This window comes from Lagopus leucura, unplaced genomic scaffold (genome assembly GCF_019238085.1).
Source record: "Lagopus leucura isolate 7727_CA_CO unplaced genomic scaffold, USGS_WTPT01 Super-Scaffold_100001, whole genome shotgun sequence".
NCBI lineage: Eukaryota > Metazoa > Chordata > Aves > Galliformes > Phasianidae > Lagopus > Lagopus leucura.
In genome coordinates, this window is record NW_024962262.1 from 73,054,751 (window position 1) to 73,077,665 (window position 22,915).

At 41.7% G+C, this 22,915-nt stretch overlaps 3 protein-coding genes across 6 annotated transcripts in view; 1 reads left to right on the top strand and 2 right to left on the bottom strand.

Annotated features, from left to right (window-relative positions):
• The window catches only part of DOP1B (DOP1 leucine zipper like protein B), a 46,007-nt gene extending 45,557 nt beyond the window's left edge, over nucleotides 1-450 (bottom strand). For both annotated transcript variants that reach the window (XM_042867183.1, XM_042867182.1), the window contains exon 1: nucleotides 346-450. The gene's annotated coding sequence lies outside the window, so the exon portion shown is untranslated. The remainder of the gene's footprint in view (nucleotides 1-345) is intronic.
• A 5,167-nt stretch (nucleotides 451-5,617) lies between these two features.
• CBR1 (carbonyl reductase 1) lies at nucleotides 5,618-11,815 on the bottom strand. 2 transcript variants are annotated; one of them, XM_042868023.1, is made up of 4 exons: nucleotides 11,708-11,815; nucleotides 10,655-10,974; nucleotides 7,598-7,705; nucleotides 5,618-6,906 (listed from the first exon to the last, which is right to left on the bottom strand). In XM_042868023.1, the coding sequence occupies exons 2-4, from the start codon at nucleotides 10,938-10,940 to the stop codon at nucleotides 6,470-6,472; spliced, it is 831 nt and encodes a 276-aa protein (XP_042723957.1). In that variant the 5' UTR covers nucleotides 10,941-10,974; nucleotides 11,708-11,815; the 3' UTR covers nucleotides 5,618-6,469. The 2 variants fall into 2 exon arrangements, with proteins under 2 accessions (XP_042723957.1, XP_042723958.1); XM_042868024.1 differs by having other exon boundaries at nucleotides 11,692-11,799.
• An 816-nt stretch (nucleotides 11,816-12,631) lies between these two features.
• SETD4 (SET domain containing 4) lies at nucleotides 12,632-21,696 on the top strand. Of its 2 annotated transcripts, XM_042868293.1 has the most exons (10): nucleotides 12,632-12,843; nucleotides 13,272-13,367; nucleotides 14,217-14,254; nucleotides 15,408-15,496; nucleotides 16,173-16,602; nucleotides 17,359-17,533; nucleotides 18,104-18,185; nucleotides 18,555-18,635; nucleotides 19,608-19,731; nucleotides 20,467-21,696. In XM_042868293.1, exons 1-10 carry the CDS (start codon nucleotides 12,774-12,776, stop codon nucleotides 20,599-20,601), a joined length of 1,320 nt encoding a protein of 439 aa, XP_042724227.1. In that variant the 5' UTR covers nucleotides 12,632-12,773; the 3' UTR covers nucleotides 20,602-21,696. The 2 variants fall into 2 exon arrangements, with proteins under 2 accessions (XP_042724227.1, XP_042724228.1); XM_042868294.1 differs by lacking the exon at nucleotides 19,608-19,731 and having other exon boundaries at nucleotides 20,467-20,575.
• The last annotated feature ends 1,219 nt before the right edge of the window (nucleotides 21,697-22,915 follow it).

Here is a 22,915-nt window from a genome sequence, read left to right on the forward strand (position 1 = left end):
GTTTTTGCTTGCCTGTTCTTGTGGTATTTTTTAACCCGCCACAATAAAGATGCAAAAAGCCCCGTTTCCCTCATTTCCTCCATGTGCCCGAATCACCGGACTGCTGGACCGCATTAGAAGCCGTTCCAAACACCCTGCCGTGAGCAGGGCTGAGCATCCGTGTTGATTAGAGGAAAGCAAGCCCGCAACAACACCAAAATTTACACACGGCACCGAACAGCAACCTTTACGTGCTGTCAGGAAGCTCCACAGCAGCGGGAGGTACCGCGCCGCCCGCCGACAAACGCAGGTGACCGCGGCGGGAGCCCCGCGCCGCTCCCTCCCGCCCCCGCGCACCACCGGTACCTGACAGCGCCCCGCAGACCCGCCGTGCTGTGGCTGTGCTGACGGCGGCGACGTGTCCCGGTGTCGCGGCCCGGCCCGCAGTCACTATGGCAACGGGAAGGAGCGAAAAAACCGACCCAACCTGCCACCGAGCAGCAGCCCCTCCCGCTCCAGGCGGGCTGCGCTGCGGTAGGCAGCTGGGCGATACCATTGAACGCAGCACGAGGGGAGTAGAGATGAGGGGGGCAGGGAGCATTCAGGAGCAACCCAGCTCCGATCCAGCCTCTGGCTGACCTGCCCAGACACATCTCCTCGCGCATTCACCCACACAGCAGGCTGCCCGGCCCTGCGGGCGGCACAGCGGCTCACCCACGGTGCCCCCCCGCAATTCCGCGGGGAGATGGCACGGCTCAGCGCCGCGGCCGGGCTTCGCGCGCCCCCTGGCGGTAACAGAGCGGCCGCCGCCCTTACGGCAGCTCGTCCCGTTCCGCAGCGGCGGGGTGCCACCTCCTGGGGTGAGTGGGTGAGTTCTGTGGTGAGAAGGCAAACCGGCAAGGTACTTACTGATGGTTCTGCGGTAATAGACTCTTATCTCAGTTCTGTACCGTCTTTCCAAAGCTGGACCAGGAATCAAAAAGCGCTGCTGGCAGCTTTTCACCGCTCATTCTCTCTCTCTGTAGTCTTAGCAGTTACTCACAGGTTCCTATGCAGCCCATGTGGCTGCTGCACATTCCATCTATTTGAGAAGCCAGCATCTGCTGACAATGTGAGGGTCAGCGTGTGCATATGGAGCACATCAGTAACAGCTGATCAACATGTAACGTGCACATGACAAAGGCATGAAGCATTTTGCAATTATTTTTAACATTATTATATCTATATATACGTCTTTAAGATCCTTACCAATAGCACAGATTATGGGACTAAGTGCAGCCTCTGTAAGTTTGCTGACGACACCAAACTGAGTGGGCTGGACTAGTACTAAATGAGCAGGTTGGTGGCCCTGCCTTGACAGGGGGATTGGAGATTTGTGATCCTTGAGGTCCTTCCATCCCAGGCTGTTCTATGACTTTGAGTGCTGTGGAGTTCCTCTCAGCCTGATGCTGGTGACATCAAATTGGTACTGCAGAAGGAAGGGATGCCATCTAGAGGGACCTGGGCAGGTTCGAGGAGTGGGCCCACAGAGACATAATGAGGTTCAGCAAGAACCAAGTGCAAGGTGCTGCACCTGGGCTGGGGCACGAGATACCCCACCTCATTTCAGATATCTTTTCAACTTATGACAGATCTGTAATAATCATAGATTGGCTTTGGTTAGAAGGCACCTCAAAGACCAATCTTCAACCTGCTGCCATGGGCAGGGCTGCCCCCCACCAGCTCAGGCTGCCCAGGGCCCCATCCAACCTGGCCGTCAGGGTATCAAGTCAGCTGCGGCACAGTCTACTGAACGGAGAGGCCATGGAAGCATTCAGTCTGACGGCAAACATGGATTGGAGCATGCACTGAAACCAGCCAGCCTTCAAGTCAGTCCACTTTCTTATTTCTTTTCATCAGTAAATAATACTGATGAAAGTTTAACAAGTTGCTTGTTTTCTCCACATTACCTCCATAGAAGAATCTAAACCAACACATACAGAAATAAAACCAGAGGCACTTCTGTTGCACACCCTCTAAATACTACACAACTCCAATCAAATGAAACAGACACTGCTATGGGGTGTCTCAAAGTACAGGTACATATCTGAAGACACAAATGTAGGATTTTAAGAATGTAGAATAACTGTGACAACGTGGTGAGTAAGGCCCAAGGACAAGAAGACAATCCTAGCTGGAAAATGAGATGTTAAGTATTGCTCATTAAGATCTATGTGCTATGAATGGCTCACCTTGTGAAGTGATCTGCAGGCAATGACAACTGGCCTCCAAGACCAGAACATTTTCCAGCTGATGGTTTCCTTTATTGTCAGCTCCAAAATGAAGTAGTAGAATTTGTAGAGTAAAAACAAAAACTGTAATTTTTCTGTTGTAAAACATCATTGTTCCTTTTTTTTTTTAATTCCATTATTTGAGGGGAGAAAAACTACAAATATTTTTCTATGAATTCGAGACTGGCATTTCAGTTATGTTCTTCATTTAAACATTTTAAGTAATACTAAGTGGTTTATATAATTTTCTTGATGCATTTTTAGCCTGAAAGGAACTCCACAGCACTCAAAGCCACAGAATGACCCGGATTGGAAGGGACCTTAAGGATCATGAATCTCTAGCCCCTTTGCCACATGCAGGGCCACCAACCTCCCCATTTAACACTAGACTAGGCTGCCCCGGGCCCCATCCAACCTGGCCTTGAACATCTCCAGGGACGGGGCATCCACAACCTGTCCAGGCAGCCTGTGCCAGCACCTCCCCACTCTCATAGAAAAGTATTTCCCCCTGACATCCATCTTAAGTCTTCTCTCTCTCAACTTAAAGCCATTTCAAGATTGCCTGTATGTTGGATCATGCTACCACAAGAGTTGGGTTAAATTAAAGTTCACTATAGCCATAAACTAGTTCAAAAAGTTCTTTTTTTTCAAGTAGGAAAACACCACATCATTACTAGCACTGTCTATATCCAGCTGATACAGAAGCCTGTACAGTTTCCACTCCCAAAGTTTTGCCACTGCTGCCTGAATGGCTCCTGCACAAGCCATGGCATCACCAATGAAGTGCCTCCACTGAGCTCTCACAATTGTCAGTCCAGTTCCTTTGCTGTTCCATGTCACCACAGTCACTGCATTGCCAGCCATTTTCTTTAGCTAATAAATTGCAAAGTGAAAATGTTACTGACATGCTGTAAAAAGAAAAGCAGTAATTCACATGTAAAGGTTTCATACAGTAGAACAGATCATTATTTCATTCTTTTCCCAACCCTTACACTTTATACAATGACCACTCCGCAGGCATGCCAGAATCTGAATACAACAAAACACTTCAGACATAACAGACATGGGAGAGAAGCAGGGAAGCAGCCTTAAAAATAAATTATGGTTGAACAATGGAAGCCCTGTCCAAAGACTCAGCCTGCCAGGCATACTGTACAGCTTGTCCTCTCATTCTGCTCTTGGCAAACAGACCTCCTCTGGAAGCCTGCCACGCACAGTCCCAGCTCTGTTCCCAATATGCAGTCCTCATCCCGCTGTCACAAGGAGATGGGTGTGCATCTCTTGCAAAAACTCCTCCCTGCTTCAGGCTGGTCCTGTGAGCGGCCATTTTTTGGCTTCTCCTTCCTCAAGTATGGCACCGCTGAACTGAAAGGCTGTAAGAGATGTGTCCTCTGTTCTTTCGATCTGTATCAGAAGAAACTGTATTATAATCAGTCACTACAAAAACAGCATTTCTGATGGACTACCAAATAGTCTTCCACTTTTCTTCTTAAAAAGAATAAGTGCTGCAAAAGGGCTTAGCGTAAGAAATTGAAACATCTGTAAGACCGTCAAGCATCATTTGTTTGACTTAAATGTAGAAAAAAAAACCAACAACAAAAACCACCAACAATAACCCAGATGCTGAGTTAGACTTAAGGAGGAGCTTTAAGGAGTGTAGAAGAGACTGAGAAACTGATTTGCTCTTACGATGGATATAATTTAGCTGCATTAAACACACCAGGGATTCTTAGCCTGCTCTTCATACAAACCTTATGAAAATAAGTAGAAGTTTGGGTAAATGTTCATTTGTAAAGTTCATACACACAACCTAGAAGGGCATGCAACTTTTGAAACATAACGACTCAAGTGTCAAGAATCAAAGTATGTGTGACTCTCCACTGCTCAATTACATCTCTCAACAGTTCTGCACGATATATTACTAAATCAGAATAGCCAAGTTTCCCCCCACCCCAAATACCACTAAGACAGCCAAAGAACATAGGAAAACCACGGTCCTTTCTGTTGCACATTAGAATGTGAGTCATGGTACTAGCAGAACAGCCACTGGAGCTACAATGCTGTAGGCAGCCTATAGTTGCTACACAGAATGCACAAGCTTTTTTTTTTTTCCCCCCTCCTTTAAACAGGGATTTTTTAAATGATCTGTTGCCATTAAGCACCAGGCCTCAGATGTTTTTCTTCATAGAGAATATATCAGCATGATAACTTCAGGAGGCAACACTCATCCTCTTTTATGATATGTGGGGCTTAACTCATAGCAACACTTCCATATAAATAAAAAAACCAAACCAATATCTCTAAAAGATTAATACTCTCAGCTTTGTTCTGTGCTGTTAAGTGATTACCAAAACAACACATACTGTGCTCAGTGTCTCATAACTTAAGACTTCCCTGAATACAAACTACCACAGAAAGCCAATGTAAAACTCAGTTGGCTAAGCCATTTTGCCATTGTCTTGCTGACTCCTGATGATGAATTAACATGACTGTTACATTTTTTTCGTGACTAAATAAGACCTGCAATTTTCCACAGCTCTTTCAGTCTCTCAGCATTGAAGAGGGAGGTATCCTCTTCCTGCATCTTCAGTCCTGCCCTGCAGGAAACATGGAACAGGCAGGGTCTTTGAGACTAGCCATGGCTGTCATGCTATCTGAAACCAAGACATCATGGAAAAGGTTAAGAGGTTAGTGCCAAGTGTGACTAAAACCCACCTCACTCCTACCAGCAGCAACCAGTTACCTCAACCTACCCATAGGCTGCCTTGTGGCTCTGCCTTTCCAAGTTAAGCATTGGAAACACAATGACTAACTATTAAAACAACAACATTCTCCATATTACTGCTTCCTCTACTTGCCATTTTACTTGAAGGACTTTTTTTTTTTTTTTTAAAGAAAAAAAAAGAAGAAAACTGCAACAACTATATTCTTAGTTCATTTTTTTCCACTACACAGAGGGCATTTATAGCAGAAACACGAAGTCACAGCCAGAACCAGTGATAGAGCACCCGGTGGGAAGACAGTGTCCACCCAGGGGATTTGAGTTGCATGCAGTGTACCTCAGTAACCAGAAGGGGTGAAGCCGGATCCATCCTTTCCCAGACCTCATTTAAGTGTTGGTAGTGGAGGCAAGAGGATCTCTCTGGAGATTCCTGCTTACCTGAGGCCTTCTCAAAGGTAAACAGCTCTTTTCTTTCATTTCTGTGTTAGCAGCTGCTGCAAGTGGGCTCATTCTCATCTGCTGTATCCAGAGACTTTGCTACCTCACTATTATCGTGGTACTTTCCATCCCATTACAGCATTTAGTGTGGGTTCTTAGTATAAAAACTTCAGGTTGTGCAATAAATGAAACTGAAGTCCTGCAGAAGTTCGGATGTTTGCTACACCAGTTCTATAGTTTATTTTGTCTCTGCATATTCCAAACATCACATACTTACATTAGACTTGGATACAAAAAATAGACTCAAACATAGATTTTTAGTATTCATACCAGAATAAGCCACTTGTATAAGTCTGTAAGTAATCACATTTCATACATATTAATAAAACCAACTAGGTAACTAGGTAACTTTCCCTATTAGTGGTACATCATCGCTGTTTTTGTTTCCACCGAATTCTGTTCTATAACAATAAGCAATCTCTATACAACAGTGATTCAGTTTGAATCTGATAAGCTCCTCCCAACCCAAACTAGTTAGACTGCAGCACTGAAAAAAACCCTCTCTCTGTTGAAGAAATCCCATACAATCTTAAGAAGCAACTATGGTCCCCCAAAAAGATCCACTGCACAGAGAAAGCACAAGGCATCTGTCTCCTCATATAAGCCCCATTTCACAGAGATATGTAGGCTCTCTTACGTGGGGAAAAAAAAGAAGGGTTGGCAATGATTTCACTAAAACTGAACTCTTGTAAAACAAGGTCAGGCACATCTGTACTGGGGCAATACCAAATCAACTCATGTTAACTAGGTTGCAACACTCCAGAAATCAGAAGTCAGGCTACCCAATCAATGTTGCAAGCAAGCCAACAGACACCACTGAAAGTACCATAGTACAGACAAAATGTTAGGGAACTCAGTAACTGCAGCCCTTGCTACAAAGACAAAAGACCCAGTGCTAAAGTGGCCAGGGCAAGAGTGATCTAGATGTATATATCCCTACCAAGGCACATGTTAACTCACAGCCATGTTTACCACTTGCAAGGGTCCACAGATGTTAAGTTTACCAGGCTCGAACAGTTTTGTCACTAACAAACTGGCCGTGAGGACCATCAGCATCAGAAGGCAGAAGGGCTAAGTAAACAGGTGTCTCAGCTCCTTCCTCTGGTGATTTAGGGGCCTTTGGACCTGCCATGTCTGTTCTCACCCATCCAGGACAGCAGGCATTAAGAAGGATGTGGTCATCTTTTCTTTTCTCATTTAACATCCGGGCTTGAATCCTGGACAAGACTGTGACACCAATTTTGGATACCCCATAAGCAGTATTTGGCCAACCTTCTTTCTCATGCACGCTTTTCTTAGTATCTTCCACAAACTTCGTCATGAGCTCCACTAACTCATCCTCAGTGATTGTGTCGCTGCGGAACTTCTTTTGCAATTCTTGGCTACAGCCTGCCAGAGCTGAGATACTTTGCATGCTAGAGACATTCACCACTCTACCTGTTAAAAAGAGAATAAAGACTGGTTATATTTGTACATACTAAATAAACCCCAAATTCAAGTCTGTTTACAGCTGCATGTTCACTGAAACAAACACCTGTAAAATATTTTATGTGAACACAACTGATCAGGGTTCACTTTATGTTCAGTGTTTGTAGTGAGTTTCATCACAAAAAGATAAAGCGTGAATCTGCAAAAACTCAACACTGGATTTCAGGAATGCTTCCAGGAAATAGCCCGTTACAATCTGTAGGCATATTCAGAATAGAAGGTGATTTTATCAATAACGGCAGCCAGATGTTAAAGTGAAAAATATTCCTGGTTTTGCTACAGCTTTTAAAATGCAGCCCAAATGCCAGAATAATGCAGAATTCAACAAAAGCAATCTAGTCACTAACGCACTGGCACTGTCAGCTTATTTCCAGAATACAAACCCCAGCATGCAAAACTGCAGCAAGCTTTCTCTCTCCTAGCATTTCAGTACACAGGAATGAGTCAGATGAATCAGTAATTCACTCATCTGTACCAAAGTTGCTCATTTCCTTCTTTTTTCTTGCTAGTTCATAACAATTCAGACAACAAATATAGTTCCTCGTTGGGCAGTGTGTTTCAAGACATTAAATTGCAAAATCCTGTCATAAGCACCAAGATGCATACAGAACTATTTCTCTACTTGTTATGTTATACTTACCATAGGGCTTCATAAGAGGCAACAATTCTGTGCAAATATTCCTGGTTCCAAAAAAGTTTGTCTTCAGCGTAACCTCTGCTTGGACAGCAAATGGAGTTCTGTCATTAACTTTTTTTAAATGGTGGTAGCAAAGGAGGGGAGGAAAAAAAACAGAAAGAATAAGTCAGAATTATACTACTGTTGAAAGGAAGTTACTGCACGAACAGAAAACCCCAGAAGTTTTTCTTATGGCTGCCCAACCAGTCCATTGTTTTATGTGGGGAGGACACAGGGGAAAGGGACAATCAAAAGGGAAGGAGATCCTGAATCTAGGGTACTGACATTGAAGATGCAGCAGTTTAACTACCACCCCTTAACAGCATTACAGCATTCAGATTCAAAAACTAGGGCAGACAACAGTTTCCACAGCCTAACTCATTTGTCATCATGTCTTTTGGGGTTCTCACCCAGGACTTGGTCAGAACAGCAAGACACATTATACAAGATTCTATAAGAACAGAAGGATAACATTTGATGCAGTCCAAAAAAAAAAAAAAAAAAAAAACACAAAACCAAAAACACCAAGCAACCTTATTCTGATAAATACATGTGTCATAAATAATTCCCCTGAGCTGACAGATCTTTGCTGACAGAAGTAAAAGAATGGGAAATAACAGTTAGCAAAGAGCTGGAAACTGACATACGTAGTCTTAAGCAGACCACAGAACTGCACTTAAGGCTGCAATTTCAGACAGAACTGACAGCCTGCCACCAAAGGTAGGGTAGGACATACCATCAGCTGACAACCTGGCTTATCAGTAAGCTATATGCTATGCAACCTCTACTTTGCAGGGAAATACGCTAAAGTGTCAGTACTCCTCCTGATCTGCTACAGGCTCAATCTCAGCAATAATAAAGGCCGCCTATACAGATGAAGTAGGTCTTCTCTTGTCTCCAGAGCCCAGACCTATGTAAATTTCAAAGGGAAGCAGCAGCAGTTCACTGCTTTCACAGAAGCTCACCCAGAATGCTGGTCATGAGTACATATTCATTTCATAAAGGGACATTTTTCAGCGGCCTGTGGACTTCAGACTATGTGTAGCACAGAACAAAAGCAATTAAGTGATTAATCCTTAACTGCAATAACAGTACTACAATAAAGAAAGCATAAATTCTGGGATGTAAGCAAAAACCTAACAAGCCAAGCTTCAGTACAAATGCCAAAATATGAGATAGGCATCACAGCGATTACACAGGTGTTAAACCCTCTATACTAGAACTTAACAGCAGTTATAAACAGTTCCTCTATCACAATTCTTAACCATATGACCTACTGTTGGCTCACTGTAAGTTGTAAGCAAGAAGTCAAGGCAGAGCAACTGGAAACAACTTCTGAACAGAAAAATCTATGATGTTACAAGGAAAACAACAGAAACTTCATTGCTCATGTCTTTTTTACCTATTTGTAGACATGGCACTCAGGGATATGGTTTAGTGGTGGCCTTGGTCATGGTTGATGGTTGGACTTCATGACCTTAAGGATTTTTTCCAACCTAAATGAGTCTATGATTTATCTGTTAAGTGAGTGCACAACAATGATTTTAAGATACCCCACATGAGCTATAGCAAGTCTTGCTACAGTGCTGTCAAGCTGGTGAAGGCCAAGCTGCTCTGAAATCAGCAACAACACACACTGCACTTAAGTTACAGCCCAGTCTAGTTCAAACCCACTAACACCAGCAGGCTGAGCTAAGGATCTCATTATGAGTTAAAGAAATGCTGTTCTGAGTACCTGCAAAGTCTTTGCATGATATACTTGGATTGAGACCGCTGCTGTAAGACTTTAGCACCTATTTGTCCACAGTTTGGGATGCACTCATTTATAGTAACAGCTGCCCTCTATTGGGCTGATGATTAATACAAACAAGGGGAGATTTAGATTAGATGTCAGGGGAAGTTTTCACTGAGAGAGCAGTGAAGCACTGGCACAGGCTGCCTGAAAAAGCCATGGATGCCCCATTTCTGGGCATGTTCAAGGCCAGGTTGAACGGGGCCCTGGTCAGCCGGAGCTGCTGGGAGGCAGTCCTGCCTTTGGCAGGGGGTTGAGTCTGGTTGAGCTTTAAGGTTCACTTCAATCCAAACCATTCTATTATCGTGCAGAGAACCAAACAAAATATGGCAGCTGACTGGACTACATGAGCAGCAAGTGAGGTTTTATCCACACTACCTGACAGGCTGCCTTAACTCACACTGTGAGCAGGTGAATGAACACTTATGCTGTGCTTGAATAGCGTAACATGTCTTAGCTAGAGATCAGGCAAAGAGTTTTTTTTAAAAAGTCCAGAAGACACAGAATGAGCAAGTCTGTACTGGCAGAGAAATGAACTAGTAGTCATGGTCATGACCTGTTCCATCTGGAGCTAACTTGATTTTCAATGATTTTTCATACTACAAATAGAATACACTCTGCTACCCTACAACTGCTGTGCCTTCCTCACTTCCACTACTTTTCTACCCCCCAGGAGATGAAAGTATTTAATTCCTGCTCAACACAGCTAGATTTAGGTTAACCGTTCTATTGGTGATCAACTGGCCTGAGAAAGTTAAATAACGAAAACAAAAACACCCAAAGGATCTCTTTAACCACCCTGAACCTTTGAGCAGGTAACGCACAGAGTAAAGTATGAAGCTTGCAGAAGAGAGAAAACAATATCCCAGAAGAACATGAATGACATTCATGCAGATAATGGGCTCCCATGAGCCTGATGGAACTCAAAAGCATTGCAGCAACAAACCCAACCATATACCTGAGTACTTTCATGTTTTGTATGTGATGCAAATAAAATACTCCAGGGAAGCACCCTTACACACAGTTAACACAATAAGTGCTAGATGAAGAGTCATTTCACACTACCTTCTTATCATGCCTGGGGTAATAGGCAGCTTACTCAACCAAAAAACAGCCCAGAAGTTCCATATAAAATAGATTTATGAAATCCTTGCTGCATACACTGTACTTTGCCACATAACTTTATACCACGCATGACTAACAACTACCCCAAACAGCCCAATTCCTACCTTTAAAAGCAATCCCTGCATTGTTAACTAACACATTCAGACCTCCATACTTCTCCTTTAGGAAGTCCCGCAAGGCTCTAATGCTTTGCAGATCATCAATATCCAGCTGGTGGAAGAGCGGATGCAGCCCTTCCTCCTGGAGCTTTGCCACTGCTTCCTGACCACGGCCAGGGTCTCGGGCAGTAAGGTACACATCCCCCTTGAACTGCTTGCACATGTCTCGCACAATTGAGAATCCAATCCCTTTGTTGGAGCCGGTCACCACAGCCACAGGCACACTGGACATTGTCTTCTCTGGATGGATGCCAAAGCAACAGTCACTGCAAATTGCAAGTAGGAAAGTTTCAGGGAATCATTGAGTGGCTTGGGCTGGAACGGGCCTTAAAGACCATCTAATTTCACACCGTGCCATGAGCAGTCAGGCAAAGTTTTACACCTAGAAGGGTGGAAATGTATATCTACAGATGAACCAGGTGGGTTTTTTTTTTTTCCCCTTAGAAATTCTATTCAGAATTGCTCTTTGAGTTATGCAAGTTCATGTTGTAAGAGTCCACTAATTTACTAAAGTAGCACGAGGCTTTGGCAAAGAACTGCATTAGGTGGCAATGTTTTACAGAACACCCAACCAGCCTCGTCACTGAGTAACTGCTCTGTACCGTTACGTTAGCTGCTGATAGGAGGGACCTGGGCACATCCCCCTCACAGGAAGACTATCCCTTTCTAGTGAGGACAGGCAGCTGGTTCAGTGCAAGCACTGAGGCAATCCAAGCTGATAAACAAGGGCTCAGTAAAGGGTGAGGAACTGAGCCCGCTCACTTTAGACTTAATAGTCATTTCCCTTCCAAACAGACTCGTAGCCAACCCTGAGCCGGCATCTCTTAGCGAAAAAACAGTCGGGACAACCGACTGCTAGCCACCCCACAACCACCCCAGGGCTGCTACCCACCCCACGGGCCAAAGGAACAGACCACACCGCTGCAAAACCCAGAGAACCCCGCTGGGGCGTGCCCGAGGGGCTACAGCCCTCCCCAACCCACCTCCAGTACCACGCACCTTCCCCCACGCCTCAGTTCAGCGCCGCTACGAGCCGACCGACCAACAGCAACCACACGCAACGTAGGGGAAGGTGGGCGCACTTAAAATGGCGGCGGGCGGCCCCGCCTCCCGCGGCGGCTAGGGCGGGTCGGGTCGGACTCGGCAGCGGCTGTGGAGGTTTCTTCCTCCTCTTTGCCAGGTGGGTATCGTGTGACCGTCTATGCTGTGTCTCTCTGGACGGAATCGGGAGCTGGAGGGAAATGGGATTCCGTAGTCGTAGCCAGACAGGACGATGCAGTACGGCTGTCGAACATGCGGTGTTGCTGCGCCCTGTGGTACTGGGCTTCTTGGTGGTGCTCTCTGTGTGATCAGGTGCCACGATTCTGTTGATTTTATTACTTTCAGGGAAGCCACAGAGGCAATTTATGCTGTCTTCTCTAATTGTAATACATTTGCTATGTAAAAACAGTTTTAGTTCTGTGTTTATAAGTCCCATTTCCTGTATACTGTTATGGATATGCCTTGGCCCAGATGATGCTGCAGATATGGGCTTCTCCTCTCCCCTCACCCCCATCACCCCATGTTCATTTATGGCTTTGCTTTAGACTTGTAGGGATTGCTCCGTCTGAAGAAAAGGAGGCTCAGAGGAGACCTCATTGCTCTGTGCAGCCATTTGAAAGGAAGTTGTGGTGAGGTGGGGTTCAGCCTCTTCCAGGTAACAGTGACAGGACAAGCAATATGGGTCTCGAGTTGTGCCTATGAGATTCAGGATAATATTAGGAAACATTTCTTCTCAGCAAGAGCAGTGAGGCAGTGGCACAGGCTGCCCAGGGAGGTGGTGCAGTCACCGTCCCTGAGGTGTTCAGGAGCCGTGTGGATGTGGCACTGAGGGACGTGGGCAGTGCGCGTGGGGGGGGGTGGGCTGATGGTTGGACTGGGGGATCTTAGCAGTCTTTTCCAGCCTTAATGGTTCTTTGATTCTATGTAAAGAAACATGCAGTGCTTGAAAAGGTCATTGCACATTTTTAATATATATATATTTTTAATTCAGATAGTCTAAATAAGGAAAAAGCGGTTTTTTAGTATGAAGAAAAGCAGAGGCCGGACAAGTCGAAAGAGAAGAAGAAAACACTTGCAGAGATTTATGTATGGAGGTACTATCCCAGGAAGTAATGCTAAATAATAACATAATCAGTTGTCTAAGTATCACCTTATGGTTTCACAAACACCTTTGTGCTTTGAAAATAACATTTGTAAACATCAGTTTCTGTGTGTGTTAGTTTACAGTTCCAGACAGAGGATGGTGAATATTGTGAGCTTTTTTTTCTGAGTAGTGGAAAGCATAGCCACCTTCTCACATTCTTTGCCCCTTGAGTATGTTGAATATATCCTATAGTTCTGAGTGCTCCCAGTACCCAGAGGCCCACAGCTTAGAAAACTAGTACAAGGAGAGCCTTACTTGCTATTCTATTATACCACACTAAGAAGTCCAAAATACAGTTTTTTTCTGAATGTACAGTCAATGTTTTTTGTTTTGTTTTAAAATGAGATATTATAGCACTTATCCCCTTTTCATTTTTAGTCAACTGCAGTCACAAACTGGAATACATTAAACTTAAGAAGTGGCTTAAAGACAGAGGATTTGGAGACAGTAGTTTAAGACCAGCGCAGTTCTGGGGTAATGTTTTAATGATTTACTGATGGTACTTACATCTGATTCTTATAGGAATATTGGGTTCCTACTTCTGTTTTGAATCTCACACATGGCTAGCATTGGGAAAAAGCCCCTTACCCTTAGTCCTCTGAAGGACTTTCTGCAAATGCATGTGAATGTCATTTAATATGAACTGTTTACTGTTTCTTGTATAAAGATAATCCTTAAGTGCTAAGAGAAAGTTTTAAAGAAGAGTACTCTCTTTTAAATATTAGCAGTATTAGAACCCAACCTTGGTATCATTTCTTTATCTCTTTCTTTTCCCTGCAAATTCAACAGCTCTAGTGAAACAGACAAGTAAATGATTTTAGAGGTTGGATTCACTTACTACTGTTTGCAGTAAATATATTTATTTGTATTTTTTCTCTTTAATTAGGTAGTGTTTCAAAAACTTTTGCAATATTAGAGGGAGAGTAGAGAGGATAGAATGAATCAGAGAAAAATATTGGGAATAGAAATTATAAAGTTTAGTTAAAACTCTGAAAACAATAACAAGAACCAGTGATGAAAGATGTGTTTAAAGAAAAAAATGGGAAACAGAAAGTGAGAATGGCTAGAACTGGAGAGCAAGTGTTGCAGGGGTGCAGGGGAAGGGTTTTCAACCAGGTCCTGAAAAATAGTAGAAAAGTAAAGAGAGCATCAGAGAAAAAACAAATGAGATGTATATCTGGAACAATCTATTATTGCTTTTTTGTTATTTGTAAGGGATATGTATGCTCTTTCAGAATTTTTCCTTGGAGGCTTGTTCATTTATTGCCGTTTGCCACTATCTTCTGTATTTTACTCTAAGCATCCTGTTTGTTCCTACTTTAGGTACAGGAAGAGGACTAATGACAACAAGAGCTCTTCAGGTTAGTAATATTGATTCTAATGCAAGAGCTTCTCTAGAATCATTGATACGTAATGGCTTTTATAACAAAGAAACTCAAAATTCCAGACAAGGTGTTTGCAGTCCTTGTTGTGAGTGCAATTTCTAGCCTAATGCCAGAAATTGTAGTTCCAGTTTATCTGTAAAATCATATTGCTGAGGACTTGTTGGCTGAAAACCTTATTGTATTCATTGACAGTGATTCAGTATGCAGCCTTGTGTTTCTGTTAAAGGCAATAAGTGGCTAACTGAAACCAAAAGGACCAGGCTCCTTTCCTGCTGTATGCCTTCTCCTTTAGCCACTGGCTTTCATAGCTTCTTTTGCGCTGGATGCAGTAGTCTTCCCTGCTCTTGGGATAAGTTCACAGTAACACTATTTGGTAAATTCTCAGCTACAAAATAGAGATATTTTTTCAACATAGTCACCACTTCGCATTTTCACTAGCAACAAACAAGAGCCTGTGTGCTGTGCTCCTTAAAATCTGCACCAGCAGAAGTGACCCACTCACGCCACTGCAGAAACACGTTGCCCACTGCTTTACTGTGCTCACATCCACTGTTTGGTTTCTGTCAACATTCAGCAAACATTGATAAATGTCACTGGGTACAATTTTTTCCACATGGTGGAATTCATTGATGCTGCTTTCCTTCATATGCATTTCCATGTGAGACGCCCTTGTGTCAGATTCCTCTCTGCTGCCTCTGTCACATGGTAACAAAATGTAACAATATTGGTGGGAAGATTCAAACCTCAGCTGCCCTACCACTGATGTCCACCTCTGAGATTGTGGGCCAGCATAATAAAATTGGAGGAATTACTTTTGGAGCAGCCCTCACACATCTTAGTACAAAGCAAGTGGTGATGCTGAATAGCCAGACACCAAACTCTTTGTGAACATTTGACTTTCTTCAGGTGAAAGTTCCTACTGATTCCAGTCATTCTCTTTCCCTTGATGACTTTGACCGTCATAAAACCATGCTAGTTTCCATTGAATTCAGTATCACATCTGATTGGTTCCTGGAATTACTTTTTTCTGGGAAATATCTCTATCTTTCTTTATAAATCATATAGTAGATAAGCCGTTTATACTTGACCTTTACTATTCTTTTCTTGTTTGTTTTTGTTGTCCTCAAAGGCAGGAGAGCTGGTTATTTCATTGCCCGAAAAATGCTTAGTCACCACCAGCACTGTCCTTAACAGCTCTTTAGGAGAATACATTGTGAAGTAAGTGAAAAGTAACGTTCTGTGGCAAGAAAGGAAAACAAGACTTTTCAGCTGTCCCTTCCTCTGGATTGTGAATTAGTAGACGAATTATCTTAAGCGGTGGTAGGACATAACTGCTTCCCCTAATTTGTGAGCATTTGTTGTAAACTTTCATGCATTCAGAATGTTCCGGAAGTGAGATTTGAATACAGACTTGGAGAGATGGTATGGACTTGAATGCATCCTGCTTCTAGATCCAGTTCAGAGCTAAAAATCAGTTATGAGTGACTTCTTGGAAATTTCAAAATACCCTTCAGTAAGAGAAGGAGAATAAAATGAAGCTGCAAAGCAATCACATGGATGTACCTTTTTAGAAAATGCAGAACCCGGCCTGTGCTGGACACTATTTGTTATGTGGCCTAAAAAAAAGCTGACAGAAAGAGAACCCAAGAGGTGAACCTGAAATTTGTACCACAAACCAGTTTTTATAGTTTCTCAGTAAAATTAAGTCAAAAGCCCCTTTGAAATCATCAAAAGGACATGGAGATTAACTACAAAGAAGTTTAAAATAGAAGCTGTTTATAACCTTTTAAAGAACTAAGAGAGAGATAAAATACTACTGCATCCATTTCCTGTCTCACCTCTGTATATCTGCTTTATTTTATTTTATTTTATTTTATTTTATTTTTTTTAATAGATGGAAGCCTCCTGTATCTCCTTTGATAGCACTATGCACATTTTTAATAGCAGAGAAGCATGCTGGTGAGAAATCTCTGTGGAAGCCGTATCTTGATGTTTTACCCAAGACATACAGTTGCCCAGTTTGTTTGGAGCAAGATGTAGTTCAACTTTTTCCTGAACCTTTAAGAAAGCAAGCTCAGGAGCAAAGAACAACGGTCCATGAGTTGTACATGTCTTCCAAGGCTTTTTTCTCTTCTCTGCAATCTTTGTTTGCTGAGAACACGGCAACTATTTTTAATCACAGTGCCCTGGAGTGGGCTTGGTGCACTATTAATACCAGAACAATATACATGAAACATTCCCAGAGGGAATGCTTTTCTCTTGAGCCAGATGTTTATGCATTGGCACCATATTTAGATTTGCTAAACCACAGTCCAAATGTTCAGGTAAGAGTCTGAAAATAGATCACTTAATATCTTGATATATATATGAGCATGCTATCTCAATAAAGTATGCATTTATGTGATAGATTAGGAGTGTCTGGAGGCCAGTGAGAGATCTCATAGTGGAGAAATTGTCTATCTGGAGGACACCTGCAAGCTGAGTATGCATGATTCATATATACCCTGGAAGCTGTTATTCAGTAAAGGAGAGGTACAGGGAAAGCCCACAGTGACTGGATGCAATTTGCTTCCAGGGTAACAGTTAGGAAGAACCCATTCACAAATATAACCCTACCCTTCTCTTCCCATGCTTTCAACTCCTCATATAACTGTTGTGTTACAACAATCCTTGTGTTACTTCACCTCTGTCTTAAAGCTTCTGGGTCATCTTAGGAAAGTGTATAGAGCAGTTCCACCTGATAACAGGGTTGGAACTCTGTGTGCCAGCATATTTCTGGGACTACAAGAGTAGTCTGGTTTTATTTGCAGATTTGGAGTTTCTGTAATAAGTCTTCAGAGTGGATGGCACATCCTAAGGTTTTGATTTTCATTCTTCATACTCATATTTTTTAGGGTAATTTTAGAGTGCAGTTGTCCATATATGTTGCCTTTTCAGATATCTAAAACACTTGTTTGTACCCTATTGTTGCAGTATTAGAGAAGTACTTAATTCTGTTGGATTTTAATATTAAAATTCAGATTCCTGTTCTCGTTGTCTTCCTGCCAAGAGTAAAACCTTTTGTTTTTAATTAATCATAGGTAAAGGCTGCATTTAATGAACAGTCAAGAAGCTATGAAATTCAGACACATTCACAGTGCAAGAAGTATGAAGAAGTATTTATCTGCTATGGGCCTCATGACAATCAGCGACTGCTACTAGAATATGGATTTGTTGCCATTGATAACCCTCATAGCAGTGTTTATGTCTCATCAGGTTGGATTTATAGATTGTCTTAACATTGAAAGGTACAATAGTAGAGAGCAGAGTTTCTTCAGCAGGAGGTGTGGTTAGAAATGGACAGCTAAAGGACGGTGAAGAAGTTCACGTGCTTGTGTACACATTTATGCACAATGCATATTAAGGCATTTTTATCAAAACATTTATGTGTATTTCCAAGAACTGGAATAGAGCTCACTTTGATCTGCATAGGACTTAAAGATCAAAGTTTTTAAATTGGAGATGTTTTCCATACATTTTCCTCTTGTGAAATTGTGACTCTCATTGGCATTTATTTAGAGCTTCCCACAACTGGATGTCTTAGAGTTGTTGATAACTTTGATTTGAGTCATAATTTTCATTATAAGGATATAGTTGTGCAGGTTGCTGATTGCTTTTGAGAAATAGTGAGCCCAAATATATTTTGATTATATTAAAGTTTCCCCAAATTTAGCACTTTTCTCCTTTAGCTAATTGACAAATACAGATGAAATTCATTTCAGAATTGAGAATTGTCATTTCTTCTGCATATGATTTACACAAATGTTTAAATTTGGTTTTATGCAGATACTCTCCTAAAATATTTCCCACCACTGGACAAGCAGAAAAATGCAAAACTTTCCATTCTGAAGGATCATGATTTATTAGAGTAGGTATATGAAGTTTTTTTGTTTCTATGTGAGCTTTCTTTTTTTACTGTTCATTTTTTCTGGGAGTCAAATTTTGCTTCTGGTATCAAAATCCACCATCAAATCATTTTTATGTAGCAAACTGGTTTGCTTGCTGCTTGTGAGAGAACGTGCAATTGGTAAATACCAATATCAAAGCTTCAGATAGGCTTCAGTGTCCAGCCTGTCTTCCTTCTAACTGTGGATAGAAGCAGAGTAAGGTTAGTCAATGAATCTTCTAGTTCTGAAGAGTTGGTGTTCTTCTCTTGTTGACAATTGTCAGGAAGAAAGCTGTCAGGTTGTAGAACACACCCTGTACTTTCTGCATCTCAGCACTTCTTACTTTCTAGAAACTTGACCTTTGGATGGGATGGACCATCTTGGAGACTTCTTACAGCTCTCAAGGTGTTAAGTCTTGGAGAAGATGAATTGTAAGTTTCAGTACAATATTTTAAAAATGTGCACATGTCGTTTTCCTTTATTTGCTCTTTGCTGCCTGTGAGACACTGGGAGCAATTTTTCTGGGTTCCTGTATCTATCTTACTGACTGTGTGTGAGAAGGGAAAAGAAGAAAGTCAGATAAAAGAATATATTGTAAAGTCAATGCTTATTTGTTGCTTTGATCTTTGACTTTCTTGTATTAAACACTATGCACACCCCATTGTTTTCCCTTCCTATTTCAAGAACCAGATGTTTCTTTAAGATTCTGACAGCAGGCAATTTTTCTGTTGATTTGATGAAACTTGCTTGATTTCTTTGACATGTGCTCCACAGACTGCTTCTGCAATTTTAGGGCTAAGAAAGTTGTTGAAATTCATCTCCAGTAGCTGTCAGTGCAGTTTTGATCATTTGTTCCAATTGACAAATTTGCCTTAAGTAGGATTAATAGGAAAAAAAAAACCAAAAAGCCTTTTACTCTCTTGGTTTTGATTTTGATTTAACTCTTTGGTTTTGAGTTTGTCCTTCAGAGATTGATTGGTGAGTGGAAAAAGTTGGTTATAAGAATTAAAAATAAATCCCAGTGACACCAATTTTAGGCCCGTAAAATATGTCGATATGTGAAGTGAAGCTTAACAGAAGCTGTGCTAATAAGCTCTAGGAGTACAGCTTGTTCTCCTAACTGGTTCTGCTGAAGTTGGTGGTAGCATGACAAAGCAGTAAAGCATTGGTCCAAGTGCAGACTGTTACTTTGTCTGAAAGGGTAAGGTTGGAGGACTGGAATTGCTGCTCTGGATTATTAAATCTTCTCTTTATCTTGCTTGTCTCTTCTCTGTGCCTTTTTCAGATATGTTAACCTACATTTCTTTATGCCAATGATGTTATTCTTAATATAACCACGTATTTATTATTCAGTAGTGGGATGCAGCAAGTGATTATGTGTTGTTTAAACATTATGCTTCTAGTACTTGCTGGAGGAGAGCACTACTTGGTGATGTAATTTCAGCCAGAAATGAACAGCAGGCTTTGAATATAACAAGAAAGATATGCCATTTTTTAATAGAGGAGACACAGCATGTCCTTCTGCAGGTAATTTGACTAGAAGAACCAGGTAGCTGAGATATTTTCAATCCCTAACATAAATGTACAGCAGCATAATTTTCAGGGTTGAGAATGGAGTGATCGGGGTAATTGAGTTCACTGGGGTGGTGTAGGGTTTGTCACTAGGATTACTGACACTGCTGTCAGTTCTGTAGTTTTTTTTATATTAATTCATATGGTATGGAATACCTCTTTGGCCAGTTTAGGTCTGCTGTCCTGGTTCTTTTCCCCTCCCAGCTAATTGTGCTCCCCCCAGCTCCCTTACTGGCAGACAGGCAGGACAGTATGAGAAGCTAAAAATCTGAAACATCCTTGGCTCTGTATAGCACTACTCAGCAACAACTAAAACATCAGGACATTACAAAGCACTGTAAACAAGTGAATCATGTTTAACGTTTCTCTACCTACAGCATTAATATATTTGTTGAAGTTACTTCTAAAAAGAAAATGCAGACCTAAATACATTAGGCACATAAGGTGTTGCACACCTGCCTCGTTGCATTGCCCTTCCTCTCCTTCTTTTTGGCATGCTTCCTATCCACTTGATGATCGTTTCATTCTTTTTTCAAAATAACTTTTACATAAAGATAAAAAACACCCTGTATTTTGACATAGTTGCATGGGATCCCTATGGAAGGTGAGCTTTCCACAAAGTTTCTGTTCATGTGCTATATTAAATAATTGGAATTTTGAATAATTTCATTCCATTTGTATAAACTCCAGATTTCCCAGATGAAGAGGGACAAAGAGAACCTCAAAAAACAGCTGACTTTGGTAGAAGCACTACGCTTAGAAGATCTGAAAATATTACAAACATCAGCAGAGATTCTTTGCAGCTTGAATGTGACAACAGTTTGATCCACCTGGAGCTGTGATAACTGCAGCTGATCTCAAATGGATCTCATTTGCTATGGATATGCCTTGCTCAACTGTTTTAATGGACCTGGGTGGCAAAGAATAACAAAAGTCATCGTAAAGTGCCCAGATTAGTTTACAGGATCACATGAGCACCAAGGGCTTATTTTGTTCTTTGCTGATCGTCAGTAATACAAAAGGTTAGCCCAGAGGGTAGGGAGGAACATAGGCAGCTTTCATCACACTTCATCCAAATCATAATTGCTTTGAGCAAAACAGCTTATGGGGTAATTTGAGCAGCTCTAGGACTGGGGACTTCAGCAGTCAGACCCTCTGATCCACGCCTGTGGGGCAAAGGCATGGATCAGAGGGTCAGGAAGACATTCCTCAGCATATATTTTGAGTTCTGGCACTTGACAGAGAGGGAAAGGAGGGAGCTACTTGTATATACCCAGAACTAATCCTTTATCTTTTCCCTGAGAAATGTGCGTGTGCCCAAGAATAAGTAGTTCACATGGTGTCAATTCATTATGGGAGCAATAAATGTGGACTAGAGCAGAGATTGCAATCAGCCCTTTTGTGACTGATGCCAAATTGTTCCCTGCACAGTATCAGTGCATGTTTCTTGAACTGAAGGAAATGAGAACTTTTTCCTTTCCTCTCAGAGCTTCCTCCAAACTCATTAGTTTGTGTTCTGACTCCTCCTGCTGGAAATGAGATCAGAAAGGATGTATCAGTTGGAAGCCCACCCAGACGTTTCATTTTATTTTCTGTCGTTTCTGGTGATGACACTGACAAACGTTTTAATCTTGCCCTCAAGGGGATATTCTCACGAGCTACCTTTCATTATTAGTCCAACCTAAATAAGGAGCTCAAGGTCCCTGTGTGGTTTAGGAGAAGGAAGCTTCCTTCTAAGGGTGTTTCCGAGCAGGATCCATGTCTAAGCTTTATAAACTTTGTAATTGTTGTTGTGTTGTAATTATTTCCCATTGTGTGGAGATTCATATTTTGTAATTTTTCGTTAATACTTTTAGGCTTTTTAAAGAATTGTGCTTTTAAAGAATGTTTATTTTTGTAATTATTTGGATTAATTTTCTACAAGACTGTTATCTATTTTTTAAATAAATTATATAAGGCAATAAAGGCATTCTAGCTAATATCATTTAAAGAAAAAAATGCAATAAGTGAAAACTTCTAAGAAATAAGCTAGCATAAATTCACTTTCTGACTTTCTTTGTGAACATTCCTTGTGAACAAGAGTGTTATTGTATAGACCTGGTTGGATTTGAGGAATCCAGGGGTCTTCTTTGCTGATTCTTTTCTGCCTTGTTCTATTTGGGACACAAAATATTTATCATCTCCCAGAATTCTTGCATTTCACTTATGTCCCAGTGCTGTTGATGACATCTATTTCTTTTTTTTTTCCCCTACTCTCCTTTACCAAACTGTGGAGCTCTGAGAAAGGCTTTTCCTTATCTAGAAAAGTGTATTGGCTTAGATGTAAAAGAACCAGAGGAACAGTGAAGTAACCATTTGTTGTTATTTGGATTCCATGTCACTGAAAAGAGAAGTTGTTCTTCGTTTTGAGGTGCCATCCTCTTAACTTATACCTAGGATTAGGAAATTCTGAAAAAGAGATATTTTTGCTCTTGTTTGCCTGAGCCTGCTGAGACTCTTGTACTCACACACTTTCTGGATCATTCATGTGGGGGTGCTGCCAGTGTGTGGTTTCTTTGTATTTCACAGCAGAGAGCAAAGTGAATTGATTGGGAGAGGAACTGGAGTGCTTCCAGGAACTAGAAGAATGTATATTATATCCTTTATACCAACTTAATTTTGTATTTGCTTAAACTGTGATTTTAACTCATGTAAATCACTTGGCATCACAGTTAACACACTGGTCATGTACTGAAGTACCCCCTTGAGGAGATGACTTTCTGCTTTTCTGCTAATCCTGCCAAGTGCAATCTTCATCAGCTTGCCTAAGAGTCCTTCTGTATCAATGAACATGGCTGCAGAAGAGACGGCAGAGCTGAGAACCTGATGCTGACAGTTACTAGCCCAGAAAGCAGTTCAGTCTTGGGTAGTTCCTGGATTGCAAAGTAGTTGAAGGGAGTATTGGTATGCTAGGTATTATATATGCTTAACCTGTTCTTACTCTTGTTGAGGTGGGAGAAAGAGGAGTACTAAACTAGAGAGAATCTTGCTGCGAATTCTACTGTTTTTATGATTAGCATTGAACTGGTTGCCTTCTTAGATTGTTTTCATAGTATGTTTCTTATTCTCTAAGAAAAGATGTAATTCCCAGATATGGTAA